The sequence below is a fragment of the Penicillium solitum genome, assembly GCF_028829755.1.
Source record: "Penicillium solitum strain IBT 25940 chromosome Unknown utg000001l_segment0_segment0, whole genome shotgun sequence".
Classification (NCBI taxonomy): Eukaryota; Fungi; Ascomycota; class Eurotiomycetes; order Eurotiales; family Aspergillaceae; genus Penicillium; species Penicillium solitum.
This window is the reverse complement of record NW_027072121.1, coordinates 5,928,399-5,944,736: the sequence shown is the minus strand read 5'-3', so window position 1 is coordinate 5,944,736 and position 16,338 is coordinate 5,928,399. Positions and strand designations below refer to the sequence as shown.

The 16,338-nt window shown below is 49.4% G+C and overlaps 7 protein-coding genes across 7 annotated transcripts; 3 read left to right on the top strand and 4 right to left on the bottom strand.

Annotated features, from left to right (window-relative positions):
• Positions 1–236: 236 nt before the first annotated feature.
• Positions 237–1,036, bottom strand: N7455_002253 (uncharacterized protein; the record flags this gene model as incomplete). The annotated part of the gene is made up of 3 exons (XM_040951155.2): positions 237–502; positions 586–749; positions 957–1,036. The coding sequence occupies 3 exons, from the start codon at positions 1,034–1,036 to the stop codon at positions 237–239; spliced, it is 510 nt and encodes a 169-aa protein (XP_040818584.2).
• A 435-nt stretch (positions 1,037–1,471) lies between these two features.
• On the bottom strand, positions 1,472–3,625 carry N7455_002252 (putative C6 transcription factor; the record flags this gene model as incomplete). The annotated part of the gene is made up of 4 exons (XM_040951677.2): positions 1,472–2,112; positions 2,180–3,258; positions 3,338–3,470; positions 3,520–3,625. The coding sequence occupies 4 exons, from the start codon at positions 3,623–3,625 to the stop codon at positions 1,472–1,474; spliced, it is 1,959 nt and encodes a 652-aa protein (XP_040818455.2).
• A 698-nt stretch (positions 3,626–4,323) lies between these two features.
• N7455_002251 (SDR family oxidoreductase) lies at positions 4,324–5,274 on the top strand (the record flags this gene model as incomplete). The annotated part of the gene is made up of 1 exon (XM_040951995.2): positions 4,324–5,274. One exon carries the CDS (start codon positions 4,324–4,326, stop codon positions 5,272–5,274), a length of 951 nt encoding a protein of 316 aa, XP_040817572.2.
• Positions 5,275–5,735: 461 nt separating this feature from the next.
• N7455_002250 (uncharacterized protein) lies at positions 5,736–6,106 on the top strand (the record flags this gene model as incomplete). Its single annotated transcript, XM_065604244.1, has 2 exons — positions 5,736–5,984; positions 6,101–6,106. 2 exons carry the CDS (start codon positions 5,736–5,738, stop codon positions 6,104–6,106), a joined length of 255 nt encoding a protein of 84 aa, XP_065462735.1.
• A 239-nt stretch (positions 6,107–6,345) lies between these two features.
• Positions 6,346–8,571, bottom strand: N7455_002249 (DUF3292 domain-containing protein; the record flags this gene model as incomplete). The annotated part of the gene is made up of 5 exons (XM_065604243.1): positions 6,346–7,132; positions 7,180–7,407; positions 7,468–7,979; positions 8,038–8,247; positions 8,311–8,571. The coding sequence occupies 5 exons, from the start codon at positions 8,569–8,571 to the stop codon at positions 6,346–6,348; spliced, it is 1,998 nt and encodes a 665-aa protein (XP_065462734.1).
• Positions 8,572–9,522: 951 nt separating this feature from the next.
• On the top strand, positions 9,523–11,401 carry N7455_002248 (crossover junction endonuclease MUS81; the record flags this gene model as incomplete). The annotated part of the gene is made up of 3 exons (XM_040951310.2): positions 9,523–9,614; positions 9,665–9,834; positions 9,894–11,401. 3 exons carry the CDS (start codon positions 9,523–9,525, stop codon positions 11,399–11,401), a joined length of 1,770 nt encoding a protein of 589 aa, XP_040818481.2.
• Positions 11,402–11,510: 109 nt separating this feature from the next.
• Positions 11,511–15,347, bottom strand: N7455_002247 (putative copper resistance-associated P-type ATPase; the record flags this gene model as incomplete). The annotated part of the gene is made up of 1 exon (XM_040951702.2): positions 11,511–15,347. The coding sequence occupies one exon, from the start codon at positions 15,345–15,347 to the stop codon at positions 11,511–11,513; it is 3,837 nt and encodes a 1,278-aa protein (XP_040818337.2).
• Between the last annotated feature and the right edge of the window lie 991 nt (positions 15,348–16,338).

The following is a 16,338-nucleotide window of genomic DNA, read 5'->3' as shown; positions in this document are numbered from 1 at the left end:
CCCCCAGAATACAGCGAGGATTGGCTACTTCCATGAACTAGCTTGATGTCCCTGGATCTATAGATCAGAGCTCACTTCCAAGGTTCCAAACCACAGCATTACATCTACATTCATAGCACCTCTGATTGTATACAGGGGTAATCACAGCAAAGCAATACAATGACCCCAAGCGAATTCCATTTTAGTTCAATATGAAATTCTTGCCTCGAGACGAAACCAAATCCTCGATCGCAAAATCACTTCTCTTCCTCCGCCACCTCAGTCTCAGGTAGATCCGACTCCTTAGGAACAACGCCACCCTTGTCCTCAGCAGCATCGGCAGCAGGTCCACTCTGGGCAGCGGTATCAGCGGCACTCTCTTCCACGTCTTCTCCCTCATCGAGCTCTTCGTCTTCTCCCTCATCAGGCTCTTCGTCTTCTTCGCCCTTTGCGCCGTTCTCGGCCTCGTCGTCATCAACAACAACGGGTGCAGTCTTCTGCTTCTTGGCTGCCGGAGGAGCGTCTGGCGAGGGGTACATGTGTTAGCGTGTGTGAGGGTTGGGGGGTGAAGAGGATACCCATAAAGGCCCAAGGATTAAAACGTACCTTCGTCTTCGTCTTTGGCTTCGTCTTTGGCTTCGGGTTTTGCTTCGGGCTTTGCTTCTGCTTCTTCTCCTTCCTCCTCTTCATCAGACTCAGACTCTCCCTCAACCTCCTCCTGTTCGCCCTCGTCGCTTCCTTCCTCTACTTCGGGCTCGGAGTCTTCATATCTAATTCATCGCGCGACCGGGTTAGCAAAGACCGGTTGTATTTGAAAGGTTTCGCGCAATATGTTTCAATCCACAGCGGCTTCGAGATGGTGTCGCGATGGATGCGCAGCTATCACAGCCGTGCAGAATTGCAGTGGGATGATGCGCAGGGCATTGGCGCAAGAATGGGATGGAAGGGAGAATTGATAATAGGATGGAACAACTCACTCTTCTTCCTCTTCGCTGACATCGCTAGGAAGAGCCTGGAGCTCCTCCTCAGCCTCTTGCTTTCTCTTGCGGGTAGTCATAGTAAAGAATTAAGGGGTTGGTGAGAATTAACTAAGAGTATAGAGGTAAGGGAAAAGTGAAAATTTATGGGAAAGAGAAAGAGAGAAGGTTCTAAATTGGCAAAAGTCCTGAGTCTAGGGGGAGGACGGGAATTATAGAGAAAATTAGACGCTCTAAGAAGAGGGAAGGGGGAAACCCCCAAAGGCATAAGCGGGAGGTGACGGTGACGACATGGGAGTGACAAGACCTTAGGGTTGAGGTCCACGGGTGATAGCTTACACCCCGGGTGGAGTCCGGGTGCGTGGTCTGTAACTCAAGAGTGCGTGTCGCTAATTCTCGTTTACATTCCGTGCCCATCATGGTATTCAAAATGTTTCACCTCTTGGTATCTGGTATGGTATCCTTGATATTGCAGGTTTGCGTCGATTCATTCCTCTCTTATGGGATCTTTATGGTCATTGTGTTAGAAACTCAAAATCCGCCATACTCGGATCTAGCAGATTCTCGTCAAGACCAAATCCGTATGTGCCGACCATGCCATAGATTAGATCTGGCGGAGGGAATCCCTGTGCCATGGCATTGGCTCCTCCAGGGACCTCGCGACCTTCTGCCGTAGTATCATTGTTTCCTTGGAATTGCCAAGCAGCCTCCCAAGAGTCAAAGCGCTCGAGCATCTTGCCTAACCCACGTGCGATATGTCGAGTAAGATGTCGCTCACCCGCAGAGACACAATTCATCAATTCAATCACACGCTCAACTATCCGTCGCACTTGGCGAGCGTTGATGCTAAGGTAAGCGGTGTTCCAATTGATTGCGACCTTGAGTAAGAAAACAGCGGAGAATGTAACCATAGTGTGCGTGAAGATCGGAACACCGACGATCGCATCTCGAATATCAGGCTCCTCGAGAACCATATTGAGACATGCCATCGCCGAGGAGATTGCGATGTTGGCCGATTCCTTACGGTCCATAGAGAAGACAGGTGTGTTGGATGGTGAAAGCGCACGAAGAGAAAGCGAATTCAGCTGGAACTTTGCAAAATGGTAGTGCAGAACCACCCCTTTGGATGGATAAGTCCGCACATAGGCACTATCGGCTGTAATACGTTCCAAGTTATGTTAGAACCAAGAGTTGCGGAGATCTGGGTTGACAAAATCACTCACCAGATCGAGGTTGCCAGAGAAGTCGCCATTGGTCTACTGCGACATTGTATACGCGCAACTGTCCAAAATCCTCCTCGGCCAATGCTTGTTCGGTGTCGCTACCAAACATTCTATATGCCTCGGTCAAAATCATAAAGAGAGCAACTTGAGCTAAAAGTCGAATGTCTCCAGGGACGACCATCGGCAGCGCGAGGAAGGTCTCATAATTACGAATCACCACATCTTCGTGGATGACAGGTGGTCTCCCATAAGCAATACTGAAGTGGTGGTCGCACACATAAAGCAGATACCAGAGTTGGGCGCGTTCATATTGATCCGTGTGTCCACGGGTCAGGCGTTGATAACTTTGATGGAGGCCCATCTCGGTCGCGATTCGTACCGCATGCCCGGACAACTTCCAACTCAATTCTGATAGCCAGAATGCCCCCACACAGAGGCCTCGGATATCGTCCAGAGTGTGGGCCCGCGTGAGGGCCATGTTGGACACGAGTGATACATACTCGCTGTAGCACCGGTTCAAGGTTTCGGTGCGGTTCGGGATATGGAGTGCCGCGACAGTCAAGACCGCAGCAGAAAGAAGCGTTGATGCGCGGCGGACGGATGTTAAATCGCGGTGTACAAGAATTATTCCACCCCACAGTAGCTGGTTCATAGTGCGACTGAAGTACGCGAATAATTCCTCCGCTTCATGGAGGGATATCAGTCGTCGCGAGATAAAATCCTCCTCTAGCAGCGTCTGTTTCGGTGCCTCGACATGATTGTTTCTCAGGTTCCGTAATTTAGTGACCTCGTATAGACTGCGCATAGGAGCAGGGACCAAATCTGGGTCTTGGAGATCCTGCTCCGGCGACGGCTCCCGGGTAACATCCATCACAACTCCCAATCCCTCCTGGTGACTGGTTTGTGTCTGCGACCGATCGACGGACGGATGATGGCCATGATACGACTCGGCAGGACTGAGGCCATTGAGAGTGTCCCCAGAAGCATAGGTTGAGAGCTCAGGCAGTCCGCCTTGTCGTAATAGATGCGAAACAGCTGCCTGCAGCTGGTGCATAGTCGCATTGGCCTGTGATTTCCATCTATACCAAAGCCATTGGATTAGCGCAGCCCCTGATAGCTCCCAAATTCACCCAACGGCCGGGGCGGGGTCACACGTACATCCCATCATCATCAACGAATTTCTGTGAAAAGTCGTTTACGACACACTTGATACCGCTACGGGTACATTTTGTACAAGTTGTTTCTCCTGTTCGAAACTCGCAGCGAATCTTATGGCGCTTGCATTCTGCGCCTGCTCCCCGTTAATTGGGGGTATCGGAGATGATGTGGGGAAGACTCACATGCACGAGCTTTGGAGATTTTGGGGGCAGAACGTGTCTTGTTCTCTCGGGGTGAGTCCAGCCCAGCGTCATCAGGGGACCGCTTCAGTGGAGCAGTGGTATCCATGATGTGATGCTAGTCTAGCTGAATGGTGTGGTAGGAGTCGGTGATACTCCGGCATGCGGGTTAAGGGGCGAAGTCTTCCTCGGAGTGGGGAAGCGTCGGAGTAAAGCGAGGTGGAAGGACACAGGGATACGCCGAAAAAGAGATAGATTGCAATTATATTTCAAGAGTGATGTTATGGCCAATGAGGATACACGCACGGAGTTAGTATCAAGAGAAAGGAAGAGAAAGAAAAGTTGTGTGACTTGGACCCCCGCGGGCTCAACTTCCCCGAAATCCACACCTGGACATTGTTCTATATGTTGTACTATGAAATGCTGTCGGTTATCAATATTATGACTTCGAGGACTGTATATATCCTATGTCTTTATATCTTTGGCTTCAACTGACAGATCACTCACAGTACCACTAGGGCCATGGACAATTGAGGGCATTCCCCAGGATTCAAGAGACCCCAATTCAGGCAATTCAGGCCCTGGAACAAAAGAGGGCCCTGAAAGACAAAAACTCCAAGGCGATTCGTGCAAAGCAGTTCCACAGCAGATCCACTTGGGAACTGTGCTGTGCCGGCCCAAGTCCGGTGCGGAGGACCACCTAAAGATCGCCTCGGACTTGATGCGAATGCGGAGAAAAACTATAACTTACATATTGAAATACCTTTCCCTCCGCTATTCCTTGTTTATTACACTTTTCTCCAGAAAATGCATATCCTCATCACTGGCGCTGCCGGTTTCATCGGCCAATTGCTTGCGAAGGAGCTGTTGAATGACCCAGCCTATCGCGTCACATTGACCGATATACATCAACCCCCGATTCCCGCCGGCGTTCGCTATCCCCAATCCGCAACGGCAATCAAGGCCGATCTCCTGACAGGAGCCAAAGACATTGTCGATTCTTCCTTAGACGCCGTCTATGCCTTCCATGGCATCATGTCGTCCGGCTCCGAAGCCAACTTCGATCTGGGCATGAGTGTCAACATCGATGCAACCCGCAACCTGCTCGAGGCGCTCCGACACACCTGTCCCGGAGTGCGGGTCATATATTCGTCCAGTCAGGCCGTATATGGCCAACCGTTGCCAGAGATTGTGACCGACAGCGTGATCCCAACTCCAGAGTCCTCCTACGGCGCCGAGAAGATCGTGTGCGAAACGCTGGTTAACGAATACACTCGCCGCAAGTTCATTACCGGCTTCACCCTGCGATTCCCTACCATCTCCGTGCGACCGGGTGCGCCTACTGCTGCAGCTTCGTCATTCCTCTCCGGCATGATCCGGGAGCCCCTCGATGGCAAGAAATGTGTGATTCCCATTGAAGACCGACAGTTCAAGTCGTGGCTATGCTCGCCCAAGACCCTTGTGGAAAATCTCCTTCTCACTCTCCGTCTTCCTGCCGACTCTGCTCCCCCGCACATTCGCCAGATTAATGTGCCTGGAATCTGCGTCACAGTTCAGGGCATGATGGATGCATTGGAAGCAGTGGGCGGTGCAGATAAGCTGGCCCTGCTTACAGAGAAGGAGGACTCTGCGCTGATCCCAATTTTGAAGTCATGGCCGACGCAGTTTGATAACACTCAAGCCATCTCCTTGGGGTTCAAACGCGACGAGTCTTTTGAGCAGACCGTGCGGGATTATAGACAGTCGTTGGCACAATAATTATTATATAACTTTAAAAACTTCACTATTATTGATTAGTGTTTCTCAGCCCTGTCGTAATTTTACCTACAAAAGAGACAAAGAACGCATAGTTGGAGGGTTTTTTATATATATATATATATACCAGAGAGTTATTCAAGCCAGTCGAGACACTTGTCGGCCCAAAGTCACCACCTGCAGCTCGCCTTTTCCTTGTACACAACCCACCTCCCTTCAACTCTGGGACTGCTCATCAGAAAAGCGATTTGGATGAGATATCCAATAATCCCCCACTCAGAATAATAAAATATTCCAAAATGCCGACACAAATCTCCCTTCTCGTGTACAAAGGTGTGCCAGTAGACTTCTCCAAATACCAACATACAGCGCTACACGCCCTCTACTCCGACGGCCAATAAGATTGGCTTCATGCTGTCGGCGCACATCCTTTCTTTAAATTCCAAAAAGATAGCGAGAACCCCATGTCGGAGGAGCCAATAGCTTGGATTCCTGTATGTACAGCGCCAGACTCTGTCACCAAGGCGAAGATCATTTTTGCATGTGCTTGCACGTCGGTGCGCAACAGCAATAGCGACCGAGACTGGAACTGCCAGAACTGGGTTGGAGATGCTCTGACTGAGCTCGTTAAGATCGGCTGTTTGACCAAAGAAGAGCGTGCAGCAGCCATTAGTAAAATGGTGGAGACTATCTTGGAGGCGGAGCTGGAAGATGTGAGTTATAGTTGTCCCATGAAGAAAATTATATCTACTAATGTGGACTTGGTGCTTGTGCATATGATGGGATGTTTTAGTCTATATGATCCTCTTCCTGCTCTTCTCGGCTATAGGAGTGAAATTCATGCCATATCACATCACAACGTGGAAGACACGCATCGTTAAGAGGCATTTGTAACGATGAAGTTTCTTGGGGGGGTTCAGTAATGATATTCATGGTCTCATATCTCTTGATACATCATTGTTTAATGGAACCGAGTCGGCTGTACATATACCACCGGCACATAAAGTAGAACATCAGCCCAAGGAAATCATTTCCAAACCTGCGATTCTCTTAGCACGCATCCTGGAATTAGAATCAACAGCTCGCCCAAACCTGTCCATCTATGGCAATAAGCCGATTGAACAATTGGTTCCTCGTCCCCATGGCAGTGAGTCGATATGACTGCCCTGGCTCCTTGCCAGTGATGAGCAAACCATCAACCACCTCCTTACCACCAAGAGCCCAACCAACAACCAATTTCCCCTTCCATCCCATACCGCCTAACTTTCGCATCTCCTGGATATCAGTTACCGGGATACTGAACAGAATAGATCCACTCTTGCGATTCTCCAACTGTGAGTCTCCTTTCTGCGGTGTATCGGTGGTGAAATATAGCAGTGGAGGCTCCTTGGTTGAGTCTATAATCACAGTGCCGCGCTTACCTTTGCATCGAGCGTCGAATGCAACAGGCCCACTTGGTGTTATCCTCTTTCCTCTATCACGTAGGACGCCGACACGATTCTTAGCATGATGGCAACCCGTTGCTGCTCGCAAGCGATCAATCCCTCTTTTGCTCTCAACACCACTGGCCGTAGTTCCTCGAAAGAAGCCCAGAATTCTGGACCCCAATGTCTTTGTGTGGCTCTTCTCTGGTAGATCTCGGACCTCCTGGGCATGCTCATCGGGCTTGACCAGTGCAGCTTGCTTAATTTCCTCGTCAGTGGCATCTAGAGTCAGTTCCTCCTGGTTCAAAGACGCTGGCCGCGAGGGCACTTTGTCTTCTGAGGTTGGAGGGGGTGGAAGTGGTGATCCATTAGCCTCGCCGATACGGAGAAGAGTAACGGCCAGCTGAGCATTTGTTGGGATGCCCTTCAGAAGGGAGCTATTGAGAGTTAGCATTGTGAGTACATGCACGGCTTGAAAACATACTTTTGCAACTGAACAAGCTTCCGCCAATTCGGAAGGCGGCGATTCAGATATACAATCCCTCGTCTGATGACAGGGTCTCCAAAGAAGGCGAGCCCGATTGAAAGCGTACTGAGCTTCATGAAAACGTAGCAAGATGTTAGTATTGAGGCTAGGAATGCCGGGCCCAACACAGCCACCAGTCGCAGACGAGGACTCAGTTGAGGAAACGGGGTCGTTGCAGACAGAGCACTATATAAAGTTAATTTAACTCCAATCCGTGGGGAAGACATCCACAATTCATTTACTCACTTGCCCAGCTTCTCATAGGTATCTGTAATGTCGCCTATCACTTGCATAGAAACGTTCGCAGCGTCCATCACGCTCTCCTTCATAGGCTGTCGTGTTTTATCATGAGAGTCTTTCGGCACCTTTCCATGGGCAGCGCTTTGCGCATCGGCAGTATTGGCAACCATATCCACCGCGTCTGGTACATCATCTTCGAAGGGTGCATCATCAGGCACCCCTTGATCATGTTTTCCGACTGCGCTTCCCACGGCCACACAGGCAACGCCTGCGACAAGGTTACTGGCCTCTTGTTCAGCTGCCTCGCCTTTGAATTTCTCAGGGGCCCCAGTGATACTATCATCAGATCCGAGGATTCCCGCCTTTGGCTTTTGTATACCACCCGTATCTTTGTTGACAAGAGCAATTGGAGCGGGAGGGAACATGAGTGATCGACATGGGGGATAGACTATTAGGGCAAGTAGGGTGCCCAGGATAGTTGGAACAAGTAGATCGAGAAGCCACGATAGGACGTAAACCTGCATCAAATCAGTAACAGTACAAACAAAGACTATTTATCCTTAGAACGGGACATGCCGTGCAAAAGGCAGCAGTTCGTCGCGGCTCCTTCCAAGATCGTAGTCGAGCAATATGTTTAATACAATTGGTGAGGCCAATAATAACGGTTGTGTAAAAACGTTCAAGTGTAGCCCTAAGTTTATCCGGCGAGAATTCATCGTCGTCTTTTCGCGTGAGATCTAGCCTCTGCACGGGAGCATCGGGAACTGCTTTGACTCGATAGACTTGCTGAAGTGCAGAATGAGAAGGTCAGTTCCAACTTCTCGTACATGTGGAATTCTAAGCACATACCTTGTCAAATCGTCGAATAAGCATCCACAAATCCTCATTTGATAGCCCGGCCACTAAAGGTTCATCGATGGCATCGGGAGATTCATCCCATCCGATATTGGTAATTTCCGCTGTGTGGCCAGCTTTTTGTGCGAGGCCTTTCTCGTCCTGTTCCACCCGAGACAGCACATGGCTCTCAGTTGGTCCCTTTGGGATATCAGGATCCGTAGTAAGATTGTTGTCGGCCTTACCCGTAGTACCGTCAACCGAAGCAGATAGCATGGCCCGTTCGTCTGCTGCAGGTCTGAATGTGAGATTGGTGTAAAATGTCGGAGACTAATTTGAGGAATTTGTTTTGTTATTTTGAGGCCTCATAGGCTTGATAGAGAACGTCTATCCATGGGTGTTGAAACCTGTCTGTAGTTTGCGCGGGTTGTCGACGTCATCTTCCTTCGAATCAGGGTAACGGTGGCAATCAATACAACAACTTTGGAAGCAAATTGGATTATTTTAGTAACGGATTGCGTAGAACATAATGTGATAGTAGAAATGTTGGACTGGTAAAAAAAAAGAACATAGATCCGACTCTATTGCAGGGTTAACTACAAAAACTGCCCAAGTGTCATTGGACCTGGGAGAACATCGAATCCTAATTCCAATGGCCATGTAAAAAACGAGATAAATACGAGCCAATAGTAGAAATCGAGCCTGTTGGAAGTCCGCAGACCAGGTAGAATGTAGGTTAAGAGTTAAGAGCAGTTCTACGAAAGACCTCGCTGTCAATCAACACTCTTGTATCTCTTATCACCACGTGTAACCATTCAGTGCCTGGGTACCTGATTTTGGCCTGGCAGAAGTCCTCTTTACAGCTTATGCTTTTTACCGCCTTCATATACATCTGGGAAGACTCTTGTTCTGTATGAGTCGAAAGGCTTCATTTTTATAGGTTGGTGACACATGGTCATTTCGTGCGAAAGAGTTTACAATGGTACACTGAACCGTACTTTGTATAGAGAGGTCTGAAAGCGGTCTAAAATCCGGTGCGAATCAGACACCATTCAGGTCAAAATCAGGCCAAAATCAGGCCAAAATAACCCTGCTATACAACTGGGTAGCACGTGCCAGTCGCGTTCCCAAAAAGGCAACATCACTTCGCGTCCAACCGGCGAGACTCGCCTTGATGATAATTCGCTCCACTGATCTGCTCTTTAGTCACTGGACACTTGACTCGCCATGAGCGAGGAGTGTGCAAACCCCCTACTCCTGGGGTGGATTAAAGAATGGCTAGATCAAGCTCGAGAACGAAACAGCAAAGGCGTGACCGTGTACGTATCTCTTGGCGCCATTCGGGAAGACTATATCTGATATCTTGCAGGTACAAGAAGGCTTATGAGTCAATGAAAGCCTGTCCGTTAGAATTCCCACATCCATCCCAAGCACAGCAATTGAATGGACTAGGTCCTAAATTGTGTGATCGCTTGACTGATAAATTAAAGGCTCATTGTCAAGAAAATGGGCTTCCAATGCCGGAACCGCCTGACAAAGGTTTGTGGTATCAATTGCACCCTGGTACCTGAAACCGACGCTCAACTAGGGTCATATAGGTGGAAAGAGAACGTCTGAGGGTGGCGTCGATCAACCGGCGAAGAAGCCTCGGAAAGCCAAGCCGTATGTACCAACATTACGGTCTGGTCCATATGCACTGATGTTGGGCTTGGGAACTCAGGATGAGAATGCATCTCAGGGGATGACCAAAGCCCAACTGATTGAGGTGGCCCAGCCATACTGCGACAGTTCGTTCACGGCACCCCCGGACCCGACCAAGTTTTACACTGCATGGAATTCAATGAAAACTCTCATCCAGAAGGATCTAGTCTATGAACATGGACGTCCACTTCGGAAGTACCTTCTTTCCGAAGAAGGCTGGGAGGTAGCCAAACGTCTCCAAAGGACATTACCTGGCGCTGCTCGAACCGCCACGTCTGACTCCCAAGCTACTGAAACGACTGAGTCGCAACAAGGAGCATTGACAGGCGAACCCCAGTCGTTTCAACAAGATGACGATCCATCGGCAGACGCCCAAGAAAATTTATCGGAGCACGACATAGCCAATATTGAGCCCATCTTCTTCCCACCCAAGAGCTTCACCATCCAGCTCGTATTGGATACCCGAGAAGTCCGCACCTCCACCGACCGCGACTACATCTCTGGCGAACTGATGAAGCAAGGAATCACACCGCAAGTACGCGCCCTGGAAGTCGGCGACGCGATGTGGGTAGCTAAATGCAATGACCCGACTTTCCTCACAACACACGGCGAAGAAGGTGACGAGGTCATGCTAGACTGGATCGTTGAACGAAAGCGTCTGGACGATCTGATCGGGTCTATTAAAGACGGTCGCTTCCACGAACAAAAGTTCCGACTCCGTCGCTCCGGCATCAAGAACGTCATCTACCTGATCGAAGAGTTCGCAGTCACGCATCCTGACTCGACTAGCGGGAGTGCAGCACAATACCAGGAGATGGTTGCGTCGGCTATCGCCTCGACACAGGTTCTTAATCAATATTTTATCAAAAAGACGAAACACTTGGACGAGTCAATCCGGTACCTAGCGCGCATGACTCTGCTCCTGCGGAAGATGTACGGGGTCGAAGATGCGCCCTCCGTCGGAGACACTGACAACAATATCAACCGGAACACGCTTCCTCCATCTCCAATATCCAAAATTGGCCTCATCCCCGGCCGCCGTCTCTCCACTGACTCCTACCTCACCATCCTTGATAATCTCCGCTCTCAAGACCCGTCCATCACGTATGGCGTCTCATTCGTGACGTTTTCCGCACTCACTTCCAAGTCCGACGTCCTTACTCTTCGTGATGTGTACTTGAAAATGCTTATGTGTACCCGTGGCGTGACGGGCGAAAAAGCCCTTGAGATCCAACAGATCTGGCCAACGCCACGTCATTTGGTGGATGCATATATGGCTCTAGAACCTAAGGAGCGAGAGACGATGATATCAAATCGGATGTCAGAAGTTGTAGGGCGGAAAAAAGTTGCGAAAGATCTCAGCAAGCGCATTGCGGAAGTTTGGGGGGAGGTAAATTTGCATTAGAAAGGTCTCTTATCGAGGCTAATTTGGAACAGACTTGAGTGCTGAATTCATTCACATGTATTAGATACAAACGTAACGCCAAAATAAATTAAATGAATACACATAATGTCTACCTCTTCCATCTCACTATCTTCATAATACTTTCTTTATCAATCCTCAAAGCCAGGCTACTCAGCACAACAGAAATACTGCTCAATGCCATAGCCAGAGCAGCCCACACCGGACTTAGTCTCCAGTGCTCATTCGCCACGATCATCTCGCCATTAATCTTTTTCTCATGATGGCCACTCACGATAGGATAGAGCACACCAGCAGCAACCGGAACCAAACAGAGGTTGTAGACAACCGCCCAGCCGAAGTTCATCCGGACTCGATTGAACACACGGCGACTGAGCAGGACCAGCTGCAAAATCGTGCTGAGATCTGAGTTGAGTAGAATGAAGCTGGCAGAATTGATAGCAACGTCAGAGCCAGATGCCATAGCGATGCTCACGTCTGCTGCTGCCAAAGCAGGCGAGTCGTTCACTCCATCGCCAACAAAGGCGACAATAGGACGTGGTGTGCTTGAACTCGATGTGGTATTACCCTCAGCTGGTGTTGTATTCAGAGAGCGTTCTTGAATCTGACGAACAAAGCTGGCTTTCTCCGCTGGCAGGACGTTGGCCATCACCTTGGAGCGCGGGATGCCTAGCATGTCCGCGACGGCATGGGCGGTGGTTTGGTTATCGCCAGTGCACATGAATACATCGACGTGACGCTTCTGAAGCTGAGAGATTATACCGACAGCTTCCGGGCGAATCGTGTCTGAGGTGGCGAAGATAATGGCGGGTATGAACCTGGATGGTTCGGTGGGTGGAGGGTGTATTTGACGGAGTGAGAGAACTGCAGTCGACTTGCCTGATGACTGGTATTTCGCCAGCAGGTTGGAAACGAAGTATGTGTCTGTTTCGGGGGACAGTAGACTCTTGAGAAGACGTTCATTGCCAATTGCAGCTTCATATTGCGTTTCGTGCTCGGAGCCAGACACAGTAAAAGTTCCTTTCATGCCCTGCCCGGAAATCTCATGGACGTCTGAGGACTTGACAGAAAAAGATTGTTGTGTCTTGCAGAATTCAGTGATTGCCTGCGCAATTGGATGGTTGCTGCTCTCTTCCATTTTCCGAGCCAGAGCCCATGCGACTTTCACAAGTTCTGGGTCATTGGTCAGAACTTCATGCTCAGAAACTTTCAGGCTTCCACCCTCAGTCAATGTGCCTGTCTTGTCAAAGACGATTGCATTCAAGCGACTAGCTTCTTGGAAGGCTTCGCCGCCACCTTTAACCAGGATACCATACTTCGCTGCTAGGCCACCTCCAACGAAAAGCGCCGTAGGGGCTGCAAGGGCCAGGCCGCAAGGACAAGCCACCACAAATACTGAAATCGCAAATTCGAGCGCCCAGAATGTCCAGCCGCCATGTGCGACATCAAGATAATCTGCGGGGAGCACACCGGAATGGCCAAGCGCCAGCCAGATAACGAAAGTCGAAATGGCGATCAGAGTGATAATAGGAACGAAATGCGAAGTGAGAAGATCAGCAACTCTTTCTAGAGGTGCACGCTTGCTTTGTCCCTCGCGAACCACGGCGATGATTCGATCAAGCATAGATGAACCACCTAGCTCAGTGATACGGATCCGCACCGGCTGGCCGACATTAACTGAGCCTGTATAGACTATATCGTCGGCTGTCTTCTTGACTGGTCGCGACTCTCCGGTCAAAGAACTTTCATCGAATTGGTATGACGCGCTGTCGACGATGACTCCATCTGCAGGAGGCGAGGCGCCGTGAGGAATACTGACGACGTCACCAACCTCTAGGAGGTCAACACTCGTACGCTTCACTCCATCTTCAGAGGTTTCATCAGACAGCAGTGCTTCTGAAGGTCGAAGCTTGCCTAAAGATGTGACAGCATCGCCAGTTTTGGCTTTGCTGTAGGCCTCCAGGAATCGACCAACAAGAATGAACAGGGTCAAAAAGACAACTGAGTCGAAATAAGTCGTGCTATGGGGGCTGGACTTGGTACCCACAACTGCATCAACGATAAGTACCGCCAGGGATGAGATATAGGCCACTGATGTGCCTGCAGAGATCAAAAGGTTCATACTACCAAAACGGTAGAACCTCCGAAGGATCGGCACTCGACTTCCAGGCCGCCATAGCGCATAAACTTCCTTCATAGCCCGGACATGGAACACATCAGTGCCGTAGAACATGACAGGGGTTGACATTATAAACAGCGCCCATTCGATGCGGGTGACACTGCCAGACCACATAGTTTCCTCCAGATACATTCGAACAGAGTTTTCAGATGAGACAAGAGACATGAATACAATGCCTATAAAGAAAGTTGGGATGGCACTGATAAAGACAAAAAGCAATCGCGCCAACAGACGGCTCCTTTCATGATGCTGGATGGCACGAGATCGGTCTTCGATGCTGGGCGGGTGATAGACAGTCGCACGAAAATTGTCATTCGCCGAGTTGATCACCGAGATTATTGAGCGAATTGTGAGTGAAGGTGACTGTGGAGTATAGGTGACTTTCAGAATGGGGGTTTTCTCCGAGAGTGCCTCCTCGATGGCGATACCGGGAACTGAGTTCACTGCCCCAAGAACAGTTTGTGGGCAATGGTGACAGAACATTCCATCCACATGTATAGAGATAGTTCGGATCTGAGCCGTGCTGAGCTTTTCAGTGCTACCTTTCAATGGGGAGACGCTATTGACGGTGGCGTCGTATCCGAGATCTTCAATCCTCTCTATAATTTTATCAAGGTTGTTTCGGCCTTCAAATTCAACCCTTCCGCTATGAGAGAGCAGGTTCACAGACACATCGCGAATGAAAGGAAGTTCTTCAAGTCCCCGAGTCACCCCTCCGACACAAGAGCCACAGGTCATGCCGGTGATTGCAATCTCGCTGACATAGTTTGCTGCCAGCTCTGCAGATGCCGGTGGTTTCGGGGCCTGGTCCACCTCGTCAAGAGATGCTTCAAATCCAACATCATTGATTTGCTCAACAATCTCGTCAACATTATTGCCAGGACCAGCATAAATTACTGTTGCGCTGTTGGTGAGAAGGTTGACAGTGATTTTGTTCACGAACTCAAGCTGCTGGACTTGTGCGGTGATACTGTTGGCACACGATGCGCAGCTCATTCCTCCAACACTAATCTGTGCGGTGAACTCATCGGTTGATTCAATGGACGGACTGGGAAGTTCTGCTATGTCTGTCGGTAGTTTTGGAGTAGACACATGGGGTTGAACTTTTGTTTCGGAGGTGGCAAATGAACGAAGACTCTCCTGCACAGCATTCTCCGGGGTTGACTCAAGTTTCGTAGTAGTTATGTCTTGTTCGTGGTGCTTGTTCGATGGGCGGAAGGGACTCTGTGAGGACTTCTCGTCCAAAATTCCTAGGTCCGTTCGAGAAGAAGAATGACGAGGAAAAGTCTCTAGTTCTTCCTTCCTGCATGCATCACAGTTGGCAATATGTCGTTTATGTCTGCTGGTCTGAATTCGCTCTTTAATGTTGGATGAGATACTAGAAACAGAGGTTCGCGGCGAGGAGAACAGCGTGGAGCCGCGGTGGTTCCAAGAAGAGGTGTCAAGTTCCGCGATAAGCCTTCCTCGTTGGTCAAATGTCGTGACATGGTGTACTTCAAACGCGGCATGAATCAGCGCGTTGACGAGGTCGGCTGGCCGAACGGTGGTGCTATGGCTCGCACGCACTTCATGCGTCAAAATTGTGACTTCGATATTTCTGACTGAAGGGGTCTCAGAAAGCACTTCCGTGATATATGCAACACACGATGCGCAGTGCACGTTTGATACAAAGAAGACACTGGTCTGGGTATCGAAGTCTTGACGGGCTGCCTCCAGATCGGAAGAGTGGTTCTTGGGTCCTGAAGACATGATTGACAGAGATTTCTGCGGCTCAAAGACGAGGTACAGTATGGAATATATCGATCTTCGCAAAGTCTCAACAGAGTCGATGCTTGGAGGGTCTTGCTCAAACCAGGTTTGAAAGAGGCAGTTGTCGGGATTCGGTTTTTACAGAGCGGGATGATATCAAGGTGAAGGAAAGAGCGACCAGCGGTCATATAAAGCAAAAGCTGGGAACGGGAATTGGTTTGCAATGTAATATTATATTTCATTAAGAAAGAAAAGAAAGGAAAATCCTAGAAGTGGGTGGATAAGTTGAAACATGGCAAAGATGCGCCATTTGTGCGCGATTCCTCCAAACCACGCACAAATACCGCATTCCAGACATCTTGATCATGACCCCTGCGGCCCCTATGTAGTATGCCACTAGTCTCGAGGCTGGCAATCAGGAATGAGGCCGGATTCCCGTATTCGACATTGTAAAAGTAACTGCTTCGCGTGTTAGAGTATCAAGTCTGATGATGCTGTGCAGTAGTTGATCATGGATCATCCTGGAACCTCAGGCATCGAGGGGCGAGGGGCGAGGGGTGACAAAGACCATATGCTACTAAGCCTAATTGGGCTAGCGTGTCATAAATCAATTAAGGTCACGTGATTGGTCAATACAAAGTAGAATCCATCAGATCATCCATTCATGCAACAATAAACAATAGATAAAGGAAATTCTCTGAGCGAATTGTTCATTTGTATTTGACTCAACTCTCTATTGTCAATATTCAATCAATACAACTTCGTGTTGTATGTTCGAATCCAGCTTTGCAACCCTCTTCTAGTCAGTTACATAAGCAGGTTGAATACTTTTTCCTCTCACTTTCACTTCCGTCCGTCCTTATCGCGATTCTCGTGACAGTCGATAAACCCTTCGCTACAAAAAAAAAAAAGCTGCGCGACGCCCATTCAAGAAATTCCGAGGCTGTGAGGACTCGGCCTCCAACGAGTGCCCCTGTCTACATTCAACCTC